At 39.1% G+C, this 27,897-nt stretch overlaps 1 protein-coding gene across 3 annotated transcripts; it reads right to left on the bottom strand.

Annotated features, from left to right (window-relative positions):
* Window positions 1–437: 437 nt before the first annotated feature.
* pcdh18b (protocadherin 18b) lies at window positions 438–27,897 on the bottom strand. Of its 3 annotated transcripts, none has more exons than XM_057851116.1 (4): window positions 25,214–27,897; window positions 22,176–22,231; window positions 19,096–19,265; window positions 438–5,795 (listed from the first exon to the last, which is right to left on the bottom strand). In XM_057851116.1, the coding sequence occupies exons 1-4, from the start codon at window positions 27,680–27,682 to the stop codon at window positions 4,843–4,845; spliced, it is 3,648 nt and encodes a 1,215-aa protein (XP_057707099.1). In that variant the 5' UTR covers window positions 27,683–27,897; the 3' UTR covers window positions 438–4,842. The 3 variants fall into 3 exon arrangements, with proteins under 3 accessions (XP_057707099.1, XP_057707101.1, XP_057707098.1); XM_057851118.1 differs by having other exon boundaries at window positions 19,150–19,265; window positions 22,176–22,264; XM_057851115.1 differs by having other exon boundaries at window positions 22,176–22,264.

Raw genomic sequence — 27,897 nt, forward strand, 5'->3', positions numbered from 1 at the left:
GGTCCGCTAATTGAGGACCCCGGGCCTAGAGCGTCACAGATCTGCACATAAAGTAGCAAAGCGCACTCTGCTTCGGTTGCATTCAAAAGTGAAGCAGGGTGCGCTTAAAGCAAACCGAGACCCACAATTTTTTAGCGGACAAGAGTTCAGGTGTTTGGTCCAAACTAGAGTTCGGATGCGCATTCACACTGAGAAAAAGAACTGTGTTCCGCTTATGATGCACCAAACAGTGGTATTGTAAAAGCACCCTTAATGATTCTCCAATAGGACCATGCCTCTGCTGTGTTTTTTTTTTTTTTTTTTTTAAGTTAAATAAGACATGAGTTAATGATTAACCCAGACACATTGTAAAACACAACAGATGTAATAAATCAGTATATACAATTAAATACAAATTTAGTAAAACAATCATCAGGCAGGATATTTAGTTATGGCATTTTATTTGTCTCTTTTTTCCACAGGCTGCACAATGACAAAAGTAATATATTCTTGTATAGATAATATAATAATATATTAAAGAATAAAGAGAAATTCACAATACAAAAACAGTTTAAATAGGCAGAATGTCGATCACAAGTTAGTCTTGATTCAATGCTTTCGACTGAACATGCATTCAATATATAAAAATAGATTTGATTAAATGTATTTACATTTTTTTGTATAAATAAGTTACAAATGTATTTTTAAAATACAAAGATAAATACGGTGGAATGATGTACATTGTGTACCATCCAATATTTACAAACATTTTTGGGATATTTAGCATTCAACATCGGAAATTCAAATACAACAATCTTTTAATTACAGCGGACCCTCGTGATACAAGCACCTCATCTTAGGGCTTTTTCACAAAACGAGTATTTTCACGAGAAAAAAAAGTCGCATAATTTGAGCAAATTTTTTACCATACAAGCGACAGAAAATCCTCTCTCAATTAACATGTCCGAGTGCATCTGCACCCACCAGCAAGCTATCTCCTTCTTAGTCTCCTCATGTGCCTCTGGCGTCCCACTAGGGGGCATATGAGCATCAAGAGAATTCCCCATCTGCTCACCTGCCGCAGATCCTCATTGCCTAGTTTTGTATCGAAGTGCATCTAATTTATTTGTGCTTACAAGTGAAAATAAACTACTTTCCCCCGGAAAAAGGCAAATGTGGGGTAACGTTAAGTGTTGTACGCATTAACTGGAATTAAATTATTTCTTATGGAGAAAATTAGAGGTCAACCGATATATCGGCCAACATATTGGTTATCGATATATGGACTTTTTTCCGACATTGGCCAATTAACAAAGAAAATAAGCCAATAAAAAATGATTTTGATCTGGCATCTGTGTAGGCAACAGTGGCCACCACTAACTAGGACCCTGGAAGGACCCCGCAGCAGTTTGAAGGCAGACTGCCATAGGGGGCTTCAGGCTTGCCTGTTTTGTAAATCCTGTAAGATTTTGTTTTCTTGCATGAGACAATATGCAATGTTGCTTTAGCCTTTAAAGGCGTTTACTGAGTGATCCTTATACTGTAAATGTAACTTGTAGCGTTAGCGTATCATTCGCGTTAGCTTTAGCATGGCGAGGTTCCTCTTAGACTCTCACTTGTTTACATTTTGTTGTGACATCCTGGTGGGTTTAATTATTTAAAAAGAACAAACTGTTCATGCTAACTCTGTATAATCACATAAACAAGTGCTGTGCTTATTGGTTTGGTAGCACTAGACTGAATTAATCCTTTAAGTTTCAGGTCATCATTGTAAATCAGAAGTTGTTAAAGAGTGTTTTCGTCAACGATGACCATAACGAAAATATTTCGTTGACGAACATTTTTCATGACTATGACAAGACGATAACGAACTAAAAACGTGTCTTGGGAGACTTAAACATAACAACATGAATGAAAGTTTTTTTCTGACGAGACGAGAACGTGATGAAAATTCGCTAGTTTACGTCACATGTTCACAATGTGTAACATTTTATGTGTAGTTAGCTTACATCTTAGCAGTGACTGGTTGTGTCACTCATGTGACGTGCTGTGCTCCTCCTGACTCATCCACTACTGTCCTCTCCAGTCTCCCCATTGCTTGTTTTGCGACACACACCTTAAGTTTTATCTTCCTATCTTGGCAAGAGAGATTATGCAATGTTGCTTTAGCCTTTAAAGGTCTGTGCTGACAGACCATCCCACACTAAATGTTACTCTAAGCATTAGCATAGCATTCACGTTTGCGTTAGCATTAGGCTATTGCTTATGGTGAGCATCCTCTTAAACTCTTGGACAACTTTTTTTTTACACAGTTTGTGGCGTCCGAATGGGTATAATTCATTAAAATAATGTACTGTTTTCCTGCAGAGTATTATCACGTGATAGATTTGTAGATACTTGTATATGCTACAATATGAGCTCGTCTGTCAATGTTCATTCGAAATAGTTAGAAACCTTTTTTTATTTATTTCTGAAGTGACACTTTCGAATTTTACAGAAGAAAATATTGAGTAAAAGTCGACTAAAACTAGACGAAATTGGCCTGCGTTTTCGTCAACAAAAACCAGACGAAGACAAACACGTTTTGAAATAATTAAAATATGACTAAGACTAATCATTATTACCGTTTAAACGACTACGATTAAGACCGAAATTAAAAGCACTGCCAAAAACAACACTACTGTTTAAGCTTTTTTTTTTTTTTTTAAATGCCTTTTATAATCCAGGGTTCGTGCACCATTTTAAAAGTCAAATTTAATACTTTTAAAGACCTTAAAAAACTGATTTAAGACCAAAACGCCGCAACAACTTCTGATGAATAATTAAAAAAAAAAACTTCACTATAACTTGGGTTTTTCTCCTCTCATGTTCTACTCGATGGCTTTGACCACCATTTTCCCTAACGAAAAGTATTTGCACTAGTGTTGGGAACCTCTGGATACATTGCGATACAAACCTCACAATGATGATGATCTCACGATATGGCAATTGCTCCCAATTTAAGCGGATTGGACATCTATCACCTTCAGTGGCAGCCAATATCAGACAACGAGTTAATTCTTGGCTTTTGACGTCATTTCGTATTGATTTTCGGTCAATTCTTTTTCCTGTTGAGGCATTTACGGTTCATTTCTTGTTGATTTTGGGGCATTTACAGGTAACTTTTTGTTAATTTTGGGTTACTGAAAAGGAAGTAACTCAGAATGAATAGGAAGTCACTTAAAATCAACAGGAAGTGACCTGTAAATGCCTTAAACTAAACAGAACTAAATGGCCACAAAAGACTGGCTGTGAATGCTGTAGTTTAAGTGCCATTGACAGCGCTAGGCATCCAATCCAGTCAAAATGATTTGGATGTCGAGCAGCCAGTGAGCTAACACTCGTCTAATTGGAAGATTTTGGTTGCAACCCTGGCATTAAATTCATGTTGTGGAAAGTTAATACCAATTGCAATTTTCCATTTTAAATTTAAGACATTTTAAGACTTTTTAAAGGGAACCACGGATAAAAAGATATGTAGTTCTTAAAAGATAAATGTTTGTACGAGTCATAATAATTTTATATTAAAACCCCTCTTAATGTTTTCATTTTAATAAATTTTCTAAAATGTTAAATAAAAAAATAAACTAGTAGCTCGCAATTGTTGTTGATGTCGCAGGGCAGTGACGTCACAGGGCCTCGCTAGCGTACTTCACAGTTACTCTAACTATGTAAGGTAGTGATTTAAATACACCAAAAGGTCTCAATGGCGAGTTTTACATTAATAAGACATCAAGCCAATGAGTGCGTTTTGTCCCTCGACTGATGCCGTAGCTCCCTGTTTTGTGTTTTTTTGTCTTCACAAGACTCCTGCTCCTCCTATTGCCATCCAGTGTATTTGTTGAGCTAAAGGAGTTGCTAAAATGTTTAAATATACTTTGACCAAAGTCTGTGTAAGTTTTATGTGTATTTTGGGCATCTATTTTGATTGTGAATGCCAGTTCTCTTCGCATTGTTGTGTTAACTGTGTGAGAATAAGGCCTAAGTAATACAGATTGAAGCACTTTTCTTCTTGGTGACATTTTTTGAGAGATATGATTATTAGTTTTGTAGTATTTTCACTATATGATACTTATGATTGTTGTGAAAGAGTTGCCGAAGTTTATGCCATTAAACGGCGCGGTCCGAGCTATGAATCTGAATGCCTGTGTACACTCTCCTTTCTCTCTCCCACTGTGGATTAAAGAAACTACAGCATCAGTTAAGGGAAAAAAACACACTCATTGGCTTGATCCCTAATTAATGTAAAACTCGCCATTGACACCTTGTGACTCATTTAAATAACTACCTTACATAATTAAAGAGTGACACTTTTTTTTTTTTTTTTTTTTTTAAGAGTGATAGGTGGAATTCTGGCAGCGTGGCCCTGTGACGTCACCGCCCTGCGACGTCAACAATAATGGCGACCTTCTAGTTAAAATAATTTTACAAATTGTATAAAAACGAAAACATCAAGAGGGGTTTCAATATCAAATTATAATAACTTGTACTAACATTTATCTTTTAAGAACAACAAGTCTTTCTATTCGTGGATCCCTTTAAGGACCCGCGGGAACCCTGTTTCATCTACGCGCTTTACAAAAAAAAGGTATATCGGCCTCAAATATTGGCATCAGCATTTGAAAATCCCATATCGGTCGACCTCTAAAGAAAATACATTCATGATACCAGCACATTCACGTTATGAGCTAGCTAGTATCCTGAGGGTCCACTGTATTTCTTTTTTACTCTTTTTTTGGGGTGAAAACCCACTTACCGCAATTCTTTCATCTAAGGTAAAAGATAGCAACTGGTTGTAACTAGATATACATATGAAACAGGAGTTTAGCTCTGCCGAACATCCTGGAGAAGTTTATTGATCTCGGCCACCAACTCACTGGCATCCACCAGCTCGTGGCGGCTCTCACTTCGTTTTCCCTGCAGATGGCTAAGCACAGAGTCAAAATCATCCTCTTCATAGTTTTCTGGGATTTCCTCCATAGCAGGAAGCCACTTGGATGAAGGGCCAGGAAGGGGCACTGGTATTGGCACGGGACCCTGAGAAGGCTGTATTACAGTGGGGCTGGCGCTTGTTGTGAGCATCAAGCTGCTGTGTGATTTGGGGTTGTTATTCTGCAGGCTGTTTTTCAATGGCTGTGAGTTATTGTGACTGCTGCTCTGACAGCTGAGCTTGGTGCTGGCCTTCAGCGTGTGGTAGCTGCCTCCCTGATGGTGACCAGGTTGAATGATGCCACTTCCTGGATTCTGGAAGTGAGTATTGGCGGCCCAAGCGGCAACACCTTGCTGGTGGGCAGACAGGTTGGCCTTGCCAGGAAGATGGCCCCTCCTTCGATCTAAAGATCCAGTCATTGGTACGCTGATACCACTGAGGGAAGTCCCCTTCTGGTTGTCATGAACTTGGATGTATGAATCTAAACCCTGGGGAAGCAGACGCTGAAAAACACTGCTCATCTCTGAGAGCAATGACGTCGTTCCACAGAGGTCTTCATCTCTGGCCTCATCGCCCCCATCATCTTCAGCTTCCTCTTCTCCACGATCCGCGTTGCCCGGATCTTTTCCAAAGGTAGAAAAGCTTTTGTTCCGGCCTGATCCATTTTCAGTGCATGGCTGTGGGATTTTGTCGGGTGGCTGGTCAGTGCGTTGGGAAGCTTGCTCCTCTGGAATGTAGAGATTGCTCCGGTAGTCAGCGGAGGAGGATGCCGGGGAAGCACTTGGGGGCATCCAGCATTGATCTGAATGACCCAGTACGCGACACTCCTCAGTGCAGAGCCTCATACCTGAAAATACAGTGGGAAATACTTGTAAGAAATCCGGAAATGTAGCCTGAAAACAGCATATCTGTACCAGATTGTGGCGCACTGCCACACCAAATAAAATCTGCAACGACTTGCAAATTTTTAAGATTTAAACATACATTCTAATATATAATTGTCATGTCTAGGAAGTCATGTTAGTGTTTTGTTTGTTTGTGCAGAATTTCCTGCTTTTATTTTGGTAATGGCAGTGCGTCTGGTTCTAATTTTACTTCCTGCTCTACCCAATCAAGCTGATCGTATCCACCTGTGATCTATTGTATATATAGTCTGCATCTAACCTTGCCCTGTGTCAGCTCGTCTTGTATCCTTCCGCGTTCCATGTTACCAGCTCATGTAAGCCTTCTCTTGACTACTATTTATGTTTGGATCAAATGCCTTTTTGTTACTTTGTTGACTTTGCTCAGTTTTTTAGTATCCAGCAAGGGCTGTGAATTTTGTTGTCTCTTTTTGAACTCTTATGGACTGATTAATAAAGCTTTTTGTTTCAACGGAACATTCGAGCATTTGGGTCCTTAGTGAATCCTTGTCAATAATTCATAATTTGTATAACTTAACACAACGTCTAAATGAATACATATAGCTCATTATTTGCCATTAAACATCTGAAATAGCATGTTAAATACAAATTGTTCCATTACACACTTTATTTTGAAAATCACATCATTTCTGTTGTAAGCCTGCGCCGGAGTACAGCGGCGCAGAGTTGGAAATCGGGAGAAAAATCCACAGAAAGGTACTTGAATTTGATGTATTTCTGGTTTAGGCCTGTGAAAACTATCTTAATATGCACATTGACGTAACGTTTTAATAGTTGGTCTTTGACCCGAATCGTCGCGTCCTAGCATAGCATTTGTCCGTTGCTGACATCATTGCTTATAATTTCAGATGAGTATTTTAAGTATTTTGAGAAAAAAAGTTCCTGAGGATGTCAGGGCACAAAGCCTTCAAAATAAAACCGGAAATGGCACAACACACCCCACCATGACGTGACAGAGGAGGAGGGTCAGGCAACAAAAAGGACTACAGGTAGTCCCCGGGTCACGAACGAGTTCCGTTTCTACGCTGGGTACGTAAACCGAATTTCTGCGTAAGTAATTAAGTACCCCAAAATAACTATCCACAAAGTCCAAAATTATTGTATTTTGTTTAATGATAGAGGATACACTGCCCTCTGGTGGCAGCATTAGGTCTGGCTGGACTGTCGCCATATATGACTGAGCAGCAGACATGTCTGACATAGATAAAGGACAGCTGCACTTTGGCCCAGATAAGGTTGTAAGTTGTTTTGGCTAATATGTTTGTGTATGCATTTGTAATTAAGTTTACAGCTACAGTTTGTGGAGTTGCGTGTGAGTGATTCGTTATGACAATTGTAAATACATTAACATTTGTAGCATTTAAGCTAGCAGACTTTTGTCATGCAAATTAGGCAAATTTAATCTACTGAATTTACATATTGATCAGACTAGATGGATGTTTGAATCCCATTTTTTTGTGTCAAGGGTTTTATTGTTAAAATATGTGTCGTTTTGAACATAAGTGTGCATACAGTATGTGTGATACAGCTTTAAAAATTATCAAAAGTGAAGCAAGCAAAACGCTTCAAAATCCACCATTGTCTTGTTTGTTGTCTGTCAAATTGAATAACTTCACATTTAGTGAGGACAGAACACGTCATATTAATAAAGCAACTTAATAAATTAGATACTGTGAGGTACAATAAGGTACTGTTTATCGGACAAAAAAAACAAAAAACGACTGTAAACAAAATGGCGGACGAGACTCCGGCGTCGTAACGTTGAAATCAAGTAACTCGAGTACTTCATAACCCGGGAGCTACCTGTAAAATGCTTAGAAGAACAAAAAGCTGATCACCACCATAGTGAAACCAGAGATTGCGCTGGATGTAAACAAGTCTTCTTCAGGATGCGTCACTTCGGGTCAATGGCACAGGTTTCAATAACAGCGACAACAGAAATTCAAAATGTGATTAACACTGTGCCTGTGAAATCCAACATTGGTATGATAACGCAGCATGTACTCCATTGCGAAGCGCTTATCTGGCAAGCCAAAGAGGAAGCAAGGCGATGTTATTCGCTTCAATAATTATTTGACCCTAATTGCAGTACTCTTTAAAAAACAATTATAACAACGGCCAAAAAATGCTCAGGACCTTAAGGGTTAATGTCAATTGTGTATCTTCGAAACCCCCTTAATTGGCTTAATACTTTGCTTTTGTCAGGTATTTTTCTGTCTATCTGTAAAAATCCTATCTAATTAGACTAATCCCACATCCTGTTTAGAGACAATTAACAAGGATGTTCAATGCTTATTAGCCATTCAAAATAGCATTTCCCTTTCATGTTGTGTTTTTAAATAATAAATTTAACGGAAAATCTCAAAAGAATATATTAGACAAATCAAATATGCAGAGTTAAAGCTCTCATTAAAGGGTGTGCTCTTCTCACTTCTGCCTTAGAGGGACTTCATTATTCCCTTATTAACATGAAATACACATCTATTATACATCTTAGAGCAGAAAAGTGCATATGGCTACATGGCGAAGGCAAGTCAAATGAAATCTTCAAATTTAATGATTTCGGTTTGCGGCATGGTGGCTGACTTTCTAGTACATCCACCTCGAAGTTTGGAAATTGGGGGTTCAATCCCAAGCTCTGGCCTTGTTATGTGAAATCTGCATGGTCTCCTTGTGCCCGAAACATGCAAACTGCAAAGTGTGATTGAGAATGTAAAAGGTTAATTGTTTCGATGTGCACTGTGATTGGCAGGCTACTAGTTCAGGATGTAATCAGCTCCTGGTAATAGTTACCGGTTAAAGGCTCACCTTCCCCCCTTAACACTTAGAATTATATGTGGTACAGATCATTTTTAGGATTGCAACAAATTAAATCATAAGGCAACACATTTCAGCCTACTAAATAGAGTGCAGGTAGTGCCCGGGTTAGGACTAGATTATCAGCGCCAGTATTTGGAAATTTAACGTATATCGGTATCAGATTTTTTTTTTAATTTGACTGGCCGATATGAAAAAAAATCAATTTACAACTGGGTTATTTCGGCTCAAATGCAGCCGCGCCTCTCCCTCCTGCCGGCTGTCTTCTGCATTAGTATACCCCAGTCCTCTGATTGGTTAAATGATAATGTTACATGGAGTAGGCATGTGCCGGTATGAGAATATGACGGTATGATAACCTTAAACCAAAATATCACGGTTTTACGGTATCACGGTATTGCAATTACAGCCTTAAAATGAAGGGAAAAAAATGTGTTACTTTGTGATATTTTGGTTAAAAAAAACTTTTTTTCCTCATTTAACAGGATTTTTATTTTTCAAAACATATTAGCAAATTGGGCCATAAATATAATTTTAAGTTATTATAAAAAAATTAACAAAAAATAACTGACATGTTCTAAAACTAAAATAAATGCAGTCCTTTAGCCTAAGCCCACAGCCACAGCTCATTATTACCATCTGAACAAAAATAATTTATTTATTTTCATCAAAAGCACGTGTGTACTGTATGACTTCGTATCATGTTTACATTATACACACAGTTTCTCAACACATTTGCCAGAGAGAGAGAAAAAAAAACAACACGTTTTACCACCACTAGACACACCCCTAGCCCTAGCTCTCGTAGCTGGTGGGTAACGTTCATGACAGTGTTTACTAACCTTGAATTTTGTATAAATGTGAATTCATATTGGAGGTATTGCCTCCTCGGCAGCCAACATGTTGCAAACATGTTTTACATGTAGGTTGGCCGCCCTCCTCTAAGCTGCGGCCGCCTGTCTGACGCCGAAGTATTCCCATACCAGTGACTTTGTTTTTTCGATGGGGGAATTAGTTTCACCTCCTTCAGCCATCGTGTAGCACAGCTGACTCACTGATACTGAACAACAACCAGTGGGGGAGGGTTGAGCCTTGTAGCTGCAAGCGAGGGATTTCTCCCTGCATTTTTGGGACATAAAAAATAGTTGATACCTTGGGTATGTTGGAAATTTTTTGTGGTTTTCAAACCGTGACGTTTTCATACCACGGCATACCATGAAACCGGCACAAGGCACGAGTAGTTAGATTTGTATTGCCACTTTCCACCTTTTTAAGGCCCTCGAAACACTTCACTCTATATCCTCATCTACCTACTACTGACGCAGCACCAGCAGCAACGTGGGGTTTAGTATCTTGTTCAAGAATACTTTGGTAAGGTCATCAGGAGAATCAAACCCAGAACCTCTGGGATGGAGAACAACTACTCTACCACTGAACTACGCCACCCCCGAAGCACCAGAGGCATTCAATAAACATACTTTAGGCATTACAATGAAGTTCACTTTTTTCATTAATTCATTCATATATACCAATTTTTACACTTCAACTGCAAATGAATATTGGCTCAAAAAATCGGTATTGGCCCCTCTGACTATCAATAATCGGTCCTGAAAAACCCATGTCGGTCGAACTCTAGTTATGACGTACTCGACTTAATTTGATTTTGATTTTACTACGCCAGTGTCTCGTCCACTATTTGGTCTCCAGTCCTTTATTTATTTTTTTTAAAGTCGTGTAAACAGTACTCTATTGTACCACAGAGTATCTTATTTTTACATTACTTTATTAACATGACTGTTCTGCCCTTTGGCGGAATGTGTATTTGATTATAATTTAGTTTGGTTTTGTTATACATGCTTTTATTTTGGTGCAGGAAGCAAACAACAGATATTTCCGCACGCGTGTGGGAGCGCATGCATGCACAAAGAAGAAAGTATTTACGCACACGAAGAAGAACGCACGTGTGCACACATTTGCCTCCCACAAAGAATTTGCGCAGCCGAGTGAGAAAGAGAGGGGAAAGATCACAGTTTAGCTCGCTGTCTAGCTAGGACTAGCTCCAATGTCATGGTGAGGCCAGTACAATGGTATAATACATGGTTTGGGTAGTTATTTTGAGATTTAGGGGGTGATTAGGGGTACTTAAAAGGTTAATTCCAACGAAAGCGGAAATTCAGGTTACGTTGCCAGCGTAGGAACGGAACTTGTTCTTAACCCAGGGACTACCTGTATTCATTTAATATCGGAAAGTCAAGGTCAAGGACTCGCCTCACAATGTCCCGTAGTTACAAATCAAAGCCAGAAATCTTGATGAAATCCTCACTGAATCTGCCTATCACCAAATAAAAAATAATATATAAAGACAGGCATTCATTTTTAGTAGATTGGACTATGCAAATGGTATATGTGCAGGTGTTAACAAAAAAATCAGTCAGGAAGCTGCAGCTAATACAGAATACTGCTGCCAGAGTCCTTAAAAATACAAGGAAATTGGACAATATTACCAGTTATGAATTTGTTACACTGGCTTTCTGTGAGTCAAAGGATAGACTAGAAAATTTTACTGCTGGTCAACATAGTATCTCGACCCCTAAGGTCATCTGGGACAGGCCATCTGTGTGTTCTGTGAACAAGAAGCAAGCAGGGTGAGGCAGCATATAGTTACTATGCTCCTCACCTCTGGAACATGTTACTTGAAGCTCTGACGTGTGCTAAAACCGTTAGGTCCTTTAAATCATGACTAAAAATTCAATTGTTTACCAAAGCATATTCATAACTGCCCATATAGTTCAAATTTCAAGTTAAAGGACTATTGCTGTTCATTCATTATTTGGTTTTATTTTTACTTTCGATGTCACCCGAATTTCCGTGTTGGTCGCAATTAACCCCTTAAGTACCCCTAAATACTCTCTAAATCTCAAAATAACTATGCAAAAACATGTATTATACGCCATTGTACTGTCTTTGCCAAGACGTTGGAGCTAAGTCCGAGCTAGACAACGAGCTTAACTCAGAAATGACGATGTCAGACGTCCATGTGGTTTGCTGACTTTATTCAGCTGCTCGTGACATTAACAATTGCAGAATGAAACTAAAATAAAAATGAAATTAAATCAGTTTCATTTTCAATAACAGCAATTCAAAGTTGCTGCTAATACAGCAATAACAATCCACACAAACGGTTAGCATGTATCAGTTAGCGTCCACACATTATCGAAAACAATGACATAAGCTCGCCCCAAGTATTCAACCACAACTGAAAACGCACAATAAACAGTACAAAAGGTGTTAATGCAGGTGTTGCCTCTGTGGATGCTTCACATGCAACAAACGTGCGCACAGGCTTGCAGCTGTAATCTTTCCCCTCTCTCTCTCAATCGGCTGCGCGACTTCTTCGTGGAAGCAAATGCGCTCTTCTTCGTGGGCGCAAATATGTTCTTGTTTGTGCGTACATGCGCTCTTACTCGCATGCGAAAGTACTACGGCTCTAAGCTTCCTGCGTCAAAATAAAAGCATCCATCTCAAGAAAGTCAACGTTAAAAAAATAAATAAATACAAAAAAAAAAAAAAGAAAAAAAAAAAAAAGACAAGACGAAATGTCAGACGGGTCCGTCATAACCCAGGGACTTACCTTTAAATTTGTCTTGCCTAATTTAGACCCAGTATTGTTTCAATTCGATTAAAAACTCATTTGCTCTATGACAGTCGCTTACTTGAGCATTTGGCGAGTTCCTGGTATGACATATGTACATATTTATTTCATCATATAATTTCCTTCATATGCCATAATTTTCTTAATATTTTATCCAGGGATTTAAAAAAAAAAATCGGATATAATTATTCAAATAAGCAATCATAGTGTGAAACTACACAATGAAGACTAACAGAATGTATAAATTCCTGACTATCTAAGAGTTAAAAAACAAACTGAAGGGAAATGGTATTTTTGCTAACATGCTAATCAATAATCATTGACATGCCTTCTTCTATTGTTTGAATACATAATAAAATAAAGATATTACATCGATAGTGTAACCAAAAATAAAATACATCTAAAATATCAGTAAATGAGAAAGAATTGTTATGGCAGTGTTTGATTAAGAGGTCAATCACCAACAAAACCAATCAAACATATTACATACATACACTGTGCTGGTTTACCTATTGAGTATGTTATGCCTCATTAATGTCTTCAAAGCATTTCCATAATTGCAATGAATTTAATGAGCACTGATCAAAATCGTTTCTGCACTTGACAGCCGCAGTGGGAGATAGGTGAGCTTTAATTATGCAATGCATGGTATAATTACGAGAGGATTTCAGAACTGGCTGCATGGCAACTATTCATCACAATGAAACATCTCCTGTTCATCAAAGTAAAATCTTGAAGATAGCTAAGAGGCAAATGAATAATGAGCAGCATATATATTTTCTTTTTTTTATAAGGAAGCAGTAAGGAGGTGTTAGTCATTAGACTTTATGACTCAACGTCAAATGGGATGTAGCTCAAATACTGTCAGGAGAATGCTGTGTGGGAAGCTGGCAGGTCATAAATGTGACTATTGGTAAAGGAAATGTCATGACAGACAAAAAATTGCTTCCAACCTGTGAGTGCCAGTACTGACTATAGACAGGAGTATGTTTCAGTGTGTGGTTGAATGTGTCCAATTTAAATAGCAGTAGACTAGAATTATATTTATCTTTATGCATTGAGTGTAACGACAGCAGAAGTTGCCTGCAAATGTCAGACTGTTTCGTTCCACTAGCAATTAGATTTGTACTCCAATTAAAGGCTGCCAGAAGATTGTTAAATTTGGTGTTAAGGTTGGAGCATTCAACAAGATTTCTGCTCTATTTGATTTTTTTTAACTGATTTTTGTTGTCATTTTGATATGCATTTTTTTTTTCATTAGTAGTTTTTGGGCCATTCGGTGTGTGTTGTCATTCATATGCAGTGTTGTTTTCGTCAACGAATAATTCTTTCATGGCGAAAACGTGATGTGACGAGCAATGTTCCCTCTAATTTTTCATGTGTCTGAGCAGACACACAAGCTCCCAGAGCACACTGCAGACTACGGTGAGCAACATCAGATGTGTACTCTTGGGTACAAACGCCTGTTCAAAACCCTGGATCATAGTTACATGGCGTATTAAAAGAGTAAACTACAGCAGCAATTTTCATTTGTTTACTTTTAATATAATTGATTTGGCCCACATAAAAAGAAAAGACAAAAATATCATTGTTCATGAGATGTGTAATATGTTATATGTGAGAGTCCTGCTTTACCCATAGGTGAAATCCTGCTTTGACCTGGGTAAAGTCCAGTTGTGGCATAGATGACTAAATAGAGAGTACTTACATAGCGCTTTATCTACTTTGTTACAATGCTCAAACCGCTTTACATTAGCACACATTTACCCGTTCACGCACACATTCACACACCAATGGTGCTGCTGTCATGCAAGGCCCTGCCAACCCATTGGGGTTCAGTTGTTCAGTGCCTTGCCCAAGGGCACTTTGACAGTGGGCAGTCATAGCCGGGAATCGAACCGCTGACACTTCGGTCCCAGGACAACTCAAGCTACCAACTGCACCACGGCCGCCTAAATAAATGACTAAATAAATACAAAATAATGAACAACCACAATGGGAGTACAGTATAACAAATTCACACATTAAAACTGTTCAGACAATAAGGACAATCGAGATTCCTATTGCAGCTACACTGCAAAAACACACCTCCTTAAAACTAGCTAAATTCCCTTGTTTTCAGTGTAAATCTACTAGAAATGCATGAAATTATCAGCCAAATTTTACTCACTTAGATATCCTGAAATAGGCTTATTTTCAGCTAGTTATTTTTCTTAACAGACTTTTTTTTGAGCAAAAAGTTAGTATGTACATAATCTTAAAATAAGCTTGTTTGTCAGAAATTCAAGCATAGATATTGTTCAAAATAGGGCTGTCCCAAACGACTAATTTTCTCCCGATTAGTCAGCCGACTATTTTTACGATTAGTCGACTAATCTAATAATTAATAAATTTTTTTTTTTTTTTTACTAATCTAGCAATGAAATTTTTGTTGACGCTTATCAATTCACAAAAACCATATTGGAACACTTAAATTATTTATTAAAGTACAAATAAACACGTAAATAACAATAATAAATCACAAATAAACAATGACTTCAAATGCTGATAGAATTAACTAGTGTAGGATCCCGATTGAAAAGATGGTCTCTTAAACTGATGGTTTACAACTTTTATTCCATCCTTGATGTAAACACACCATAAGAGTTACGGTGCACACAGATAAAACAACACAATTAGAAATTAACAAAAACTTTTCACCTTTTTCCTTTTAAACCTTATTTATATATCAATGAATTGCCTATATGAAATGCCTTTACCTTAATTTATTACCTTATCATTGACAATCTCTCCCTTGAGTGCAATCACTGTATATACAGTATATATTTATGACCTTTTAACCTTATATAATTTTCTATACCATAAAATAAACCATAACATGAAATAAACCTTTCAATTAGCATTAAGAACAATACTAATAGCACTTATAGGCCCATTGTCAATGAAACATTATTATTTAGTAAGGCGACAGCACCCTCTGGTGTACAAAAAAATGAAAAAACAAAAAAAAATTACAAACTGGTTGACGGCGATTGAGGTGTTTATTCACGGCCGACGTGCAGCCAAGCTTGGCATTGAAGAGACAGGACTGAAGAGTGTAGCCTCCTTTGTTTCTTGGAAATAAGTCAATGTTTTGGACACTCTGGTGCGCTTTTTTTGGCTTTGTGCCGCTTTCCCGCTTGCATACAGAGCATCCGACATTCTGAACTTTTCACACATATATTTTTTTAACCCTTCATTAACCGTCGACGGGATGTTGTGCTCGTCGACGGATTTACGTCATCGATGACGTCGACTATGTCGACTAGTCGAGACAGCTCTAGTTCAAAACATTATTTCAAACTTGGAACAAGGATGGACATCTTGGAAAGGAAAACTATCCTTTGGTGATAAAAGACTGAATTACCTTCTGTTGTAGAGCGTCGAGTACAAAAGCTAATTTTTGTGCTGGAATGTTTGAAAGCTTACTGAATTGAGGTTATTTCATTGTTGAAAATTATTCATTACTCGTTACTAGTATGCATAATTTTGGTGGGAGTGTAAATAACGAGGCAAAAACTCGGACATGGGAGGAGTTTGGCGAGGCCATGGGAAACGACTTCCAAACGGCTTTGAGAAAATTCTGGTCCACCATCTGGTGTCTGAGGAGAGGAAAGCAGTGCCCCATTAACACTGTGCATAGTGAAGATGGTGTACTACTGGCCTTGACTCGGGATGTCGTGAGTCGGTGGGGAGAATACTTCGAGGCCCTCCTCAATTCTACCGACACGTCTTCCTTTGAGGAAGCAGAGTGGGGACTCCGAGGTGGGCTCTTCGATCTCTGGGGTTGAAGTCACTGAGGTGGTTGGAAAGCTCCTCGGTGGCAAGGCCCCGGGGGAAGATGAGATCCGCCCAGAGTTCCTAAAGGCTCTGGATGTTGTAGGGCTGTCGTGGCTGACACGTCTCTACAACATCGCGTGGACATCGGGGACAGTGCCTCTGGATTGGCAGATCGGGGTGGTGGTCCCCCTTTTTAAGAAGGGGGACCGGAGGGGACGTTCCAATTATAGAGGGATCACACTCCTCAGCCTCCCTGGTAAAGTCTATTCAGGGGTTCTGGAGAGGAGAGTCCGTCGAGAAGTCGAATCTCAGATTCAGGAGGAGCAGTGTGGTTTTCGCCCCGGCCGTGGAACAGTGGACCAGCTCTACACCCTCGGCAGGGTCCTCGAAGGTGCATGGGAGTTCGCCCAACCAGTCTACATGTGTTTTGTGGATCTAGAGAAGGCGTTCGACCGTGTGCCTCGGGGAGTCCTGTGGGGGGTGCTCCGGGAGTACGGGGTACCGAGCCCCTTGGTAAGGGCTGTTCGGTCCCTGTACGACCGGTGTCAGAGTTTGGTCCGCATTGCCGGCAGTAAGTCGAATTCGTTCCCAGTGAGGGTTGGACTTCGCCAAGGCTGCCCTTTGTCACCGATTCTGTTCATAATTTTTATGGACAGAATTTCTAGGTGCGGCCGAAGCGTTGAGGGGTTCCGGTTTGGTGACCTCAGCATTCAATCTCTGCTTTTTGCAGATGATGTAGTGCTGTTGGCTTCATCAAGCTGTGACCTCCAACTCTCACTGGAGCGGGTCGCAGCTTAGTGTGAAGCGGTTGGGATGAAGATCAGAACCTCCAAATCCGAGACCATGGTCCTCAGTCGGAAAAGGGCGGAGAGCCCTCTCCGGGTTTGGGATGAGATCCTGCCCCAAGTGGAGGAGTTCAAGTATCTTGGGGTCTTGTTCACGAGTGACGGTAGGAGGGAGCGGGAGATACAAGCGGCCGAAATGAGTTTCCTCCGCAGGGTGTCCGGGCTCTCCCTTAGAGATAGGGTGAGAAGCTCGGTCATCCGGCAGGGACTCGGCGTTCAGCTGCTACTCCTCCGCATAGAGAGGAGCCAGCTGAGGTGGCTCGGGCATCTGGTTCTGATGCCTCCTGGGCGTGTTTCGGGTATATCCCACCAGCGGGAGGCCCTGGGGACGACCCAGGACACACTGGAGAGACTATGTCTCTTGGCTGGCCTGGGAATGCCTTGGGATCCCGTCGGAGGAGCTGGTTGAAGTGGCTGGGGAGAGAGAAGTCTGGGCTTCCCTGTTAAAGCTGCTGCCCCCGCAACCCGACCCCAGAAAAAGCGGAAGATGATGGATGGATGGATGTTAATAACGAAAGCCTAATGTCTGTCTCACTAACGTATTTTATTTTGTAATTGACCAAAGCTTTCTGTAACGCTTTTTATTTTGGTGCATTTCCTGTTCTTCGTGTTTTGTAATGTTTGTAACTTGAAAGCGGGCCAAAATGAGTGACGGCGCGTTTTGATCTAGTCTAGCGACTAGCGGTCCCTCTGGAAGAGGCAAAGCGCTTACGGTGATCCTGGTGATACTTTTATTTCCCAAGGTGATCGGTTGGTTTAATTAACTAGATTATATCAGTTCTAAAATTAAATATTAATTAATACTGTAGCGCTTGCAAAGATTGGCAGCGAAATGTTGCTTCAGTAAATTAGCACAGGAGTCTAGCTCTCATTTCACCACCAATGGAAGCGTCGCGTTACTGTTTCGAACACACCAATAGGAGTGTCGCGCTCACACATACAATACGTATATGTCGAATTTTATTTTATGTGCTGCATAGATTTTCTTGTGCGCAGCGGATGTTCAAGCAGTACGCGATTGTGCCCTCGCGCAACTTAGAGGGAACAAACGAATTGGTGACGAGATAAAAACATGTCTTGGGAGACTAAAACATTGTCTGACAAGACAAAAACGAGACGAAAATTAACTGTAGTTTCCGTCAAAAGTTCACAATGTGTGACATTTTCTTTTTGTATGTGTAGTTAGCATGCATCGTACCAGTGTTTGGTCATGGCACTCTGACATCTTTGATATACAGCTGGAAGTAAATAAAAAAAAAAAAAAAAAAAAATTATTAAATTAAATTTTGCTGCTTCGAATATTTGTTTAATTAAAGTGTTGTTGTAATGGTTTGATTTGAAAGTGTTTGCATTTAATTTTATTGATTTGGGTTGATACACTGCCCTCTAGTGGCAACAGTGAGTATGATATAACTCATTTCACATGGCCAAATCCAGCTGCTTCCTGTTAAGACCAACACAAGCAAGTTTTTGTTTGAGTTCATGTTTAAAGCATTCATTATTTAGTTTATACGTATATTTAACGTTTTTTTTTTTTTTTTGCGAATATGCGTTTGAACCATTTGTTAAGAGCATTAACGTTTTTTTGCGAATATGTGTTTGAACCATTTGTTAAGAGCATTGTAAAAAAAAAAGTAAGCATTTTATAGCATTTAAGCTCGCGGGCTTTGCTATGTAAGTTAGCTAATTGTTGTTTTGTTGTACTTAGATCCTCATTTATTTATTTTTTTATACCGTTTGAGGCTCAGCCCAGGTATTTTATTTTTTTATGTTCCTTATCCGATTACTCGATTATTCGAAGTAACTACTTCATCGATTAATCGACTACAATAATAATCAATATCTGCAGCCCTAGTGCTAAATATACTTTCTTTGCTGGTGTTGTTACCCTGACATTTTAAAATGGAAGCTCCTGTTGACTACGCCTACATTGAAAATCCAGTACAGAAACATTGATGTCTACAGAAAGGCTAGTCTTAGGAGAGGTCGATCATTTTCTCAGTTGCATTACACAAATAAGAATCAGAACACATGACGAGACAGAATAAAATTACATTTGAAAGCAAGCGGGTGAAGGGTCAAGAAGTGTACCTGCATGCACTCTGTGATGGACGTCAGGAATATAAATCTCAGCAAGCCCCTCACCAAGAAGTCTATCCAGAGGTGAGTCTCTGCCAGGCTCGTAGTCACTGTCACCGGCATCACTGTCGCCACGACCACTGTCTTTGAGACTGAATTTATCCATCTCGTTTAGCGCATATCTGTGTACGAAGGAAATCCACATTTGGTGACATTAATTATGTTTAATTTATCACAATTAAAGCATTTCAATCACAGGTGGGGTCCCAATTACAGAACCTATAAATGACATGGACACTTTTACCCTACATGAATTAAAATGACGGGAGCATTAAATGAGCAAATTTCTTCAAAAAATGTACCTTGTGCAAATACTATATACTGTATACATGCGAGGGATGTCCTCAATCCGATTATGTGATCGGAAATCAGACCGTTTTTCAGAGGATTAGGTGAAATGGATCGGGTTTTCAAGTTATTATTATTATTATTTTAAGGGCTAAAAAGTATCAAAAACAATCCAGAAATTCAATGGCATTGCCAAAAGAAACAAAAATGTATACGTTCTATACGCCGCAACACTCCCTGCAAAAGCTAAAGAGGAAGTACTGTATATGGTACAGTACTGTAACATGTTTGGAACTTATGTTTAAAAAAAAAAAAAAAAAAAAATGAACTCGGGTGCAAAAATATGAGATCGGGACACCCCTACTAAATACATATAGAATATTTATCATGTTGTTTATTTTACCATTTAAATGTCTTAAAATGGCACTTGGACTTCAGATTTCTTAGGTTTTGTTCAGGTAATTGTTTTACTACTGTATGATTGAATTAGCTTTTATGTTTTTTCAAATATTGACATCCCATCAAAATTTGAATTAACATTAGTTAATTACAAAGCCTTTAATTAGATTATTTTTAATCCAGTCCCACCATTTATATATATAATTAAAGTACTCTAAGGCTGCAACAACTAATTGAATAAAATTGATTGATAAATTAGTTGCCAACCAATTTGATAATCGGTTTTTGCTGGCAGCTATGAGCAGTTCCGCTTGGGCCCTTGTTTGTGTGTCATTTGAGGCAGTGTACGCACGCCAGTGTTTCGAGCAAGTGAGAGAGATTTCTCTGCTACATTCAGGTTTGGTCGCTGAATCAATAATATTACGAAGTGTTTTGTATTGTTAGATCCAGTGTGCCTCCATCAGAGGTGAGTAAATGAAGCCGATTGTATTGTCTGTATTCTTTGTTGATGCGACGTTACTACTAAGCTAGTTAGCGATTATGCTAATCAGTGTCTTAAGTGTCTGTTTGCAGTGTTGTTAATCTTACTTTAAAAAAGTAATTAATTACAGTTACAAATTACTTCTCCCAAAAAGTAATTGCGTTAGTAACTCAGTTACCTTAATGTAAGAGTAATTAGTTACTTGGCAAAGTAACTGGTGATAATTTTGATGTTTTTTTTTCTCAAAAAAAAAAAAAAAAAAATTGGTCACACAATGTGAAGTTTTAAAGGGTTTTTTGGGACAATTGGGCTTAGCCCAATTCTTTACCCCAAATTTAACTAGACACAGGGGTATTGCGGATAATGCGATAACTAGATAGTAACCTTTGCTATGTGTGGAAGTCATTTAATGTTGTGAATCAACCGTTAAAATTGTTAAAATTGCTCCTGTTATTGCATTAGTTCCCTTCTGTCTACTTTCGACATGTGTAAGTTTTAATACTATTTCATCGTTTAAAGATAGATTTAAGTCAAGATTTTGCCGATTTAGGAGCATTTTAGATAAAAAGTTACTTAGGTTCGTTAGGAAGGCTCTCTACAACAGAGCCTCCCTGAGAAGTCTGCTGCTTTAAGATGGCGGCTGTTTACTAATGCATTTAGTTCTTTATAATACATGTTGCTAATGCAGCCGTGTCTGTCATTTGCATGTAGTTCTGTATATATGTGATATCTACCGAAGCATTATGTGGGCGTAGTTTGTAGGCTATCGGCTACAGTCAGGTATTATTGGAGCCACCTAGCATAGTAGCATCGTGTTTGCAACTGCGTCACCCTCCCTTGCTTTCTCCCCACTCCTGCTCTGCTCTCTCGTCTCCGTGAGTCCGTCTTTCTCAGACTTTTCTCGCGTCAGTCAACCAACATAGTACCGCATGCCTTTCCCGCCTCAGTAACGGTAACGCTTTTGCCAAGATGAGAAAAGTAATTATTTAGATTTCTCACTACTGAAGAAAATAACGCCGTTCATAACGCCGTTATATTCTAAGTCCGTTTGTATTGTGTTTTGGAGAAGCATATTAGCACTTGAGTTATTGTTAGATAGCAAAGTTTTCTCATATCTTTTTATGAAGAAAGCACACGCATAAATCCATTCATATAACAACTTTGAGTCTCCTTTCAACACAAACTCCCATTCAAACTGTAAATTGTCATACAACAAAATGCTTTGAAATAGGATTTGGATTGTATTTATGAACTGTTTAATAGCGAACTTGAATTAATTAGACTGCCAACTCATTATTCAATTTTATTGTTGGTTTTAAGAAAATAGCATCCACACAATTTATATCAGAGCTTTGCCCACAAGAAAAAAAAGTCAATAAGCAGCACTTTTAATGTCAAAGAACAGGACTGTTGTCTGATTTGTGTACTGAGAAATTCTTTTTATGTTTTATACTCAGAACCTTTCTTAAAATCTTTAACAAGTTTTATGTAGTTAAAACAAAACAGTTGTAGACTACTTTTCTAGTTAGGTCAGGATGCTGTAATACAATATTATTTGGGAGGCAAATAGTCATCCATTTTGTCTTCATTGTTACTTACAACATGCCTAAAACAACTTTTAATCGTTTAATTAATCGTCCGATTAATTGATTATGAAAATAATCATTAGTTGCAGCCTTAAAGTACACACTATAATTTTCCTAAATCAATTAAGAAAACCTTCAAATAGTGTAAATATATTTTGTAACTCACTGGCATTGGCATAGCCATATACAATTTATAAAATTCTTGAGGTTAATTTTCAAAGCAAAATTAGCAGCATTACTTCCATCACAAAAGTAACTCCTTAGCACGTTTGTATTACCTGTAGCTCCTTGTGTATTTGTTGCCTCTGAAACTTGGCCGTGGCTGGTACTGGCCCTGATGGAGCATGGACAGAAGCTGTGAAACTTGCTACAATCCCCAGAGAACAAACAAGGACAAACAAAACAGAAAAAAAAGAATGAAAAGGGACAAATGAATGGAGTCACACAAGCAAGGTCACAAGACAATGTTACATGAAGGTGTGGGACAAAGGGGAAGGTTCATGACTGACTGAATGGAGGTAAGACAATGTGTTTGTCGGACGGGTGTCAAGAAATACATTTCAACTTTAACTGAACATTACAAATGAAATGGAAAACAGGGTTTCTAAAGGTATCAGCAGATCTCATTTAATGCGTTTTTAAATGCCACTTAAAACTAATTTAACAGCAAGATAGCAGATAGTTTCACACACACAAATTGTAAGTAGAGTTGTCTGATAATGACTTTTTATCCGATAACTGATATACCGATATTGTCCAACTCCAAAGATCCCATACAGATATCAAACCTCCGATATATGCGGTCTTGGACTTAACATGTTATGGCTAATTGTAATGTGATGCCCCACTGCATCCTTTAATAATGTTATTATTGAAATCAAAGTAATGCAAACATCAGTTTGCACTGCGATATCACATATAACAACAAAGGCACACAGCTTCAGTACAGTGAATGAGGTATGTAATGAGTTTATAAATCATTATTTTACTATCACTTATTGCAGTTTTTGATTATTTAAGTAATGAATCAATCTATCAGTAAGTTAGTTTGAATAAGTAATCAGATTACGAACATTTAATGCATTGCAGAATAGATTTTAGGATATGTTAAAACAAACAAGTGTTTTTGCTTGCAATAATATTTATTTTGGCTTGCTTAGATTATGCTTTCAAAAGAGCACTAAATGCAAATACAAAATAAAAATGAGTGTTTCTTCAAACTATGCAGAATTTAATTTTTTTAAGATAAATTAAAATACCTGAACTAGCCTCAAACTATTAAAAAATAAATAAATGAGGCTCAAAGTACAACAAAAGAACAACTGGCTAACATGCACTGCAAAATTTAGCTAGCTTAAATGCTATAAAATGCTAACTTTTTTTGTTGATTTTTTACAATGCTCTTAACAAATCATTCTGTATGCCCACAAAAAAACTGATATACCGTATTGGCCCGAATATAAGACGGTGTTTTTTGCATTGAAATAAGACTGAAAAAGTGGGGGTCGTCTTATATTCGGGGTCTAAACACTATACCCATTCACGACGCTAGATGGTGCCAGATATCATTGACGCGAATGCTGAACTTGAGGAGTAATGTTCTGTCATGACAGATCTCAGCTACTCTCAAGTTTAACCATTTTCCATTATTTTATTGCAATGTTTTTCCTTGTTCAGATTTGTATCAAGAGTACAGTTACAGTTATACTTCACTTTGATGGTTAATGCAGTTATTGCAATTTTGCTGTTTTATCACAATAGATGGGTTTATTTACATTTCAAAAACCAGAAGCCATTCATTTACAATTGTGATTGCACTTTAGTTTACATATTTAAATGTTCAGATATTAAGATTTGAGTAAGGGCAAAATAAGATGCTTTTTCTCTCAAATACATTGTTATAATCATTTGTTTCAGATGTACCGTAATTATTTTCTGTATAAAAAATAATTTGGTGTTCAAAAAGTCTTTTTTCAAACTTGAGTCTTGAAAAAGAGGGGGTCGTCTTACAATCAGGGCCGTCTTACATTCGGGCCAATACGGTACATCTAAACTAAGTAACGAATACATAAACAAATATAGTATTGCAAACAATAACACACCTTATGTTGTTCTTAACAGGGAGCAGCTGGATACAGCCTTGTTAGACGAGCTATGGCATATTCACCGTTGCCACTAGAGGGCAGTGTATCCACCCAAATCAATAAAATTAAGTACAACACTTTTAAAACAGACCATTACAACATGCCTCTAATTAAACAAATCCTGGAAGCAGCAAAATTCGATGTGAAGCTTTTTATTCTAATTGAATTACTCGAGTTATAAAAATAAATTAAAATAGCTGCGCAAGCCTCAAACGATATAAAAAGAATAAATAAATGAGAATCGAAGTGGCTAACACGTATAGCAAAATTCCGCTATTTTAAATGATATAAAATACGAATATTTTTTTTACAATGCTCTTAACAAATCGTTGAAACACATATACCCACAAAAAAACTGATAAATATACTTCTAAACTAAATAAAAAATATATAAACTAATATAGTAGCGCAAACAAAAACACATCTTATGTTGTTCTTAACAGGGAGCAGCTGGATGCAGCCTTGTTAGACAGGTTATGGCATATTCACTGTTGCCACTAGAGGGCAGTGTATCCACCCAAATCAATAAAACTAAGTGCAACACTTTCAAACATACATTACAACATGCCTCTAAGTAAATGAATCCTCGAAGCAGCAAAATTCGATTTGAAGCTTTTTATTCTAATCGAATTACTCGAGCTAATCCATTGATCGTTGCAGCACTAATTTATTGTTTTATTTTTTTACACAACAAATGCAAATTGTCGGCTCACATAACAAATCCCAAGCATCTTAGTTTGCATACCTGTTGTGCTAAGCTGTGACCAGCCCTTGTACAAAGGCAGAAGGCTTCTACATTCCCTTTTAAGGCAACATGCATATTGGTCCAAAACCGATGTCGGTAATATCCGATATCGTTTTAAAATGATTTTATCGGCCGATATAATTGGCTACCCGATAATATCAGACAACTTAAATAAATTTTGTGATAGAAGTTTTTTTAAACCATCATGTTTACATAATTTTTAATGCTTCGAACATTTAGTTTAATGCCTTTTAAAGCCTGAATTTTGGAATTCATGTAATGACTTTTAATGCTTTTAAATGACCTGCATAACCCTGCTGATTATTTTGCATATTTACATGACAAATGATGGCAGAAAAGTTTCACTTCAATATTTAAAAAAACATGTGACACCAAGTCTACATCAAAAAGTATTTTCATATCCTACCTCAACTGGCGGTGTGGCATGGGCCAACTCCAGGGCAAAACTCTCTGGCGCATGATTGGAGGAAATGGTGACGAGACTGTTGAGTGACTGGCGACTGTGATGGCTCTGCGTGCTCCCAAGGGTGCCCCTCACAGGTGCTGGAGAGGCTGATGGGGAGTGTGGGTGGGACTGCACAGCGAGAATTCCATTTACTGTTGGGACCAGGGTAATATCTGCCTTGTGTATATGCCTCGTTGGCATCTTGGGGTGTTTCTGATAGCTGTTTTCTGCAACACGGCAATTGTAGTTATGCTTAGAGTCTTTCTTTTCCTGGGTGCAACGGGTTGTAGCAAACATGACCATTACAATAAGCAGCCCAGCGCAAACTGCCACGAGGGATATGATGATGATGAGGGAGAGATCATGAGAGGTGGTGCTGGACCCAGTTGGATGGAGAGGGGGGAGGATGTCTATAGTCTCCTGTAGAGTCAGCTTTAGGAGAGCAAATGTAGTAAGTCGATTGGTGCCTCTGTCTTGTACTTCTAACCTGATCTCCATCACTTCCCTTGGCACTTGTTCTAAGCTCGCATTAGTTCTGAGCTCACATCGCCGAGCATCCATCACAAACAAACCATCTTCATTTCCGCTCGCAATCAAGCAAATCACCTCTCCGTTGGCACCTGTATCGCGGTCGGTGACCCTAAGCGCTGTAATCAGCTGACCAGGAGATGCATACTTCCATACAGGAAGTTCAGCAGTGTGATTCTGGAGGGAGGGAGAGTGAATGACAGGCGGATTGTCATTTTCATCCAGAACTGTAAGCAGGACAGTTGTATTGGCTGACAGGGAAGGATTTCCCCCATCAAATGCTTGAATTGTAAAAGTAATACGACTAACATCTTCATGGTCAAAAGTCCTCAAGGCATAAATGGCTCCATTTGAGGGGTCAATGGTCACATACGTAGAGATGGGGCTCCCATTCACCAGAGCATCCATGATGGCATACGTGACCTGACCATTGGTGCCCAGATCTGGATCAGAGGCCACCACTGTCATCAGGTATGCTCCCGGGGAGTTGTTCTCAGATTTGAACACCTCGTAGCGGTTCTTCTGAAAACGAGGAGGATTGTCATTTTCATCCAGCACCTGAACAGTAAAGTGTTTGATCGTGGAGAGGCTCGGGGAGCCCTGGTCCTCAGCTATGACTGTCAGGCTGTACTCTGATCTCTTCTCTCTGTCAAGTGAACTATTTGTGAGGATCATATAGTTATTTTCATATGTTTTCTGGAGTTTGAAGTGACCGTGGCCATGAAGCCTGCAGACCACTTCACCATTAAGCCCTGTATCACTATCATCAATGCGCACCAATGCAATGAAGGTATCTACGGGTGCACCCTCGGAGATGTAGGCGACCTCCTCTTTGCCTGGGGTCATGAGGTTAATATTTATCTCTGGCTTGTTGTCATTGACATCCACCACTTTCACAACAATTTTGCAAAGGCCCGGAATGGAATTTGGACCCAAATCGTGAGCCTGCACATCAAGCTCATAGGATGAAGTGGATTCATAGTCCACCTTTTTCATCAGTGTAATGTGACCATTTTCTGCATTTATCTTAAATATGTCTAAAATTTTGGCCGGGATATGACTGCTGAAAGAATACACAATTTTCCCATTAGTGCCCTCATCTGGATCTGTAGCATTTAAATCAATGAGAAGACTCCCAAGAGGAGAGTTTTCCAGCAAATCAATAACATATGCCTGCTCTTCAAATGCCGGGCTATTGTCATTGGAATCCGTGATGCTAATTTTCAACAACGTGGAGCCAAATTTGGGGGGTACGCCGTTATCCGAAGCGGTGAGCTGTAATTGGTAACTCGACTGTACCTCTCTGTCCAATTCGCGCATCACCACCAGCTCTGCGTACTTAGCCCCATCTGTCCTGGTTCTGATGTCTATCTTGAAAAAGTTGTTGGGACTGAGGGAATAGGTGTGGAGCGAGTTCTCTCCGACGTCTGCATCCACTGCGCCGTCCAGTGGTATGCGGGTCCCCACAGCCGCGCTCTCGGAGATCTCAATAGGGACGATGGCGCGGGAGAAGTGTGGAGAATTGTCGTTGATGTCCAACACCTCCACCGCCACATGGAACAATTGCAGATACTCCGTCGGCAGTGTAACCACGTCGAATTCAATGGAACAGTTGACATTTTTCTCACAAAGCTTCTCCCGGTCGATTTTGGAGCCGATGCTGATCTCCCCGTCCTCCTCCCGCACAGACAGGAACGGCGTGCTTCCCCGTTGCATAGCACGGAACCGAAAGGACACGGAGCTCGGTAGTTTGGATAAAACTTCCGCAACGTCGTCCTTTAAGCGCGCGATGACAGTCCCCGCTCGTTGTTCTTCATACACTTGATATTTTAAGGTATTTCCGTTGAGGCAGTTCAAAACCGCCATCAAAATAAATAGTTGGAGTTGTGCTGGCAGCTGCATTTTTGGTTCTCTTCTTACTGCGGCGGTGACTCCACTGAGGAAACCACGGAGAAAATAAGTCCCTTCTTAATTAAAATAGTAGCATGTTTAAAATCCTATTCCTTCGACTTTACGATAAAAGTGTTGCTTTTTAAAAATTTGAGAAAATGAACTCGGTGGAGATAGTCTTGTTGCACATATCCCCCCGTGCGCTCTTCGCCGGTGGCTGAGTGGGA

This window comes from Corythoichthys intestinalis, chromosome 11, assembly GCF_030265065.1.
Source record: "Corythoichthys intestinalis isolate RoL2023-P3 chromosome 11, ASM3026506v1, whole genome shotgun sequence".
Lineage (NCBI taxonomy): Eukaryota > Metazoa > Chordata > Actinopteri > Syngnathiformes > Syngnathidae > Corythoichthys > Corythoichthys intestinalis.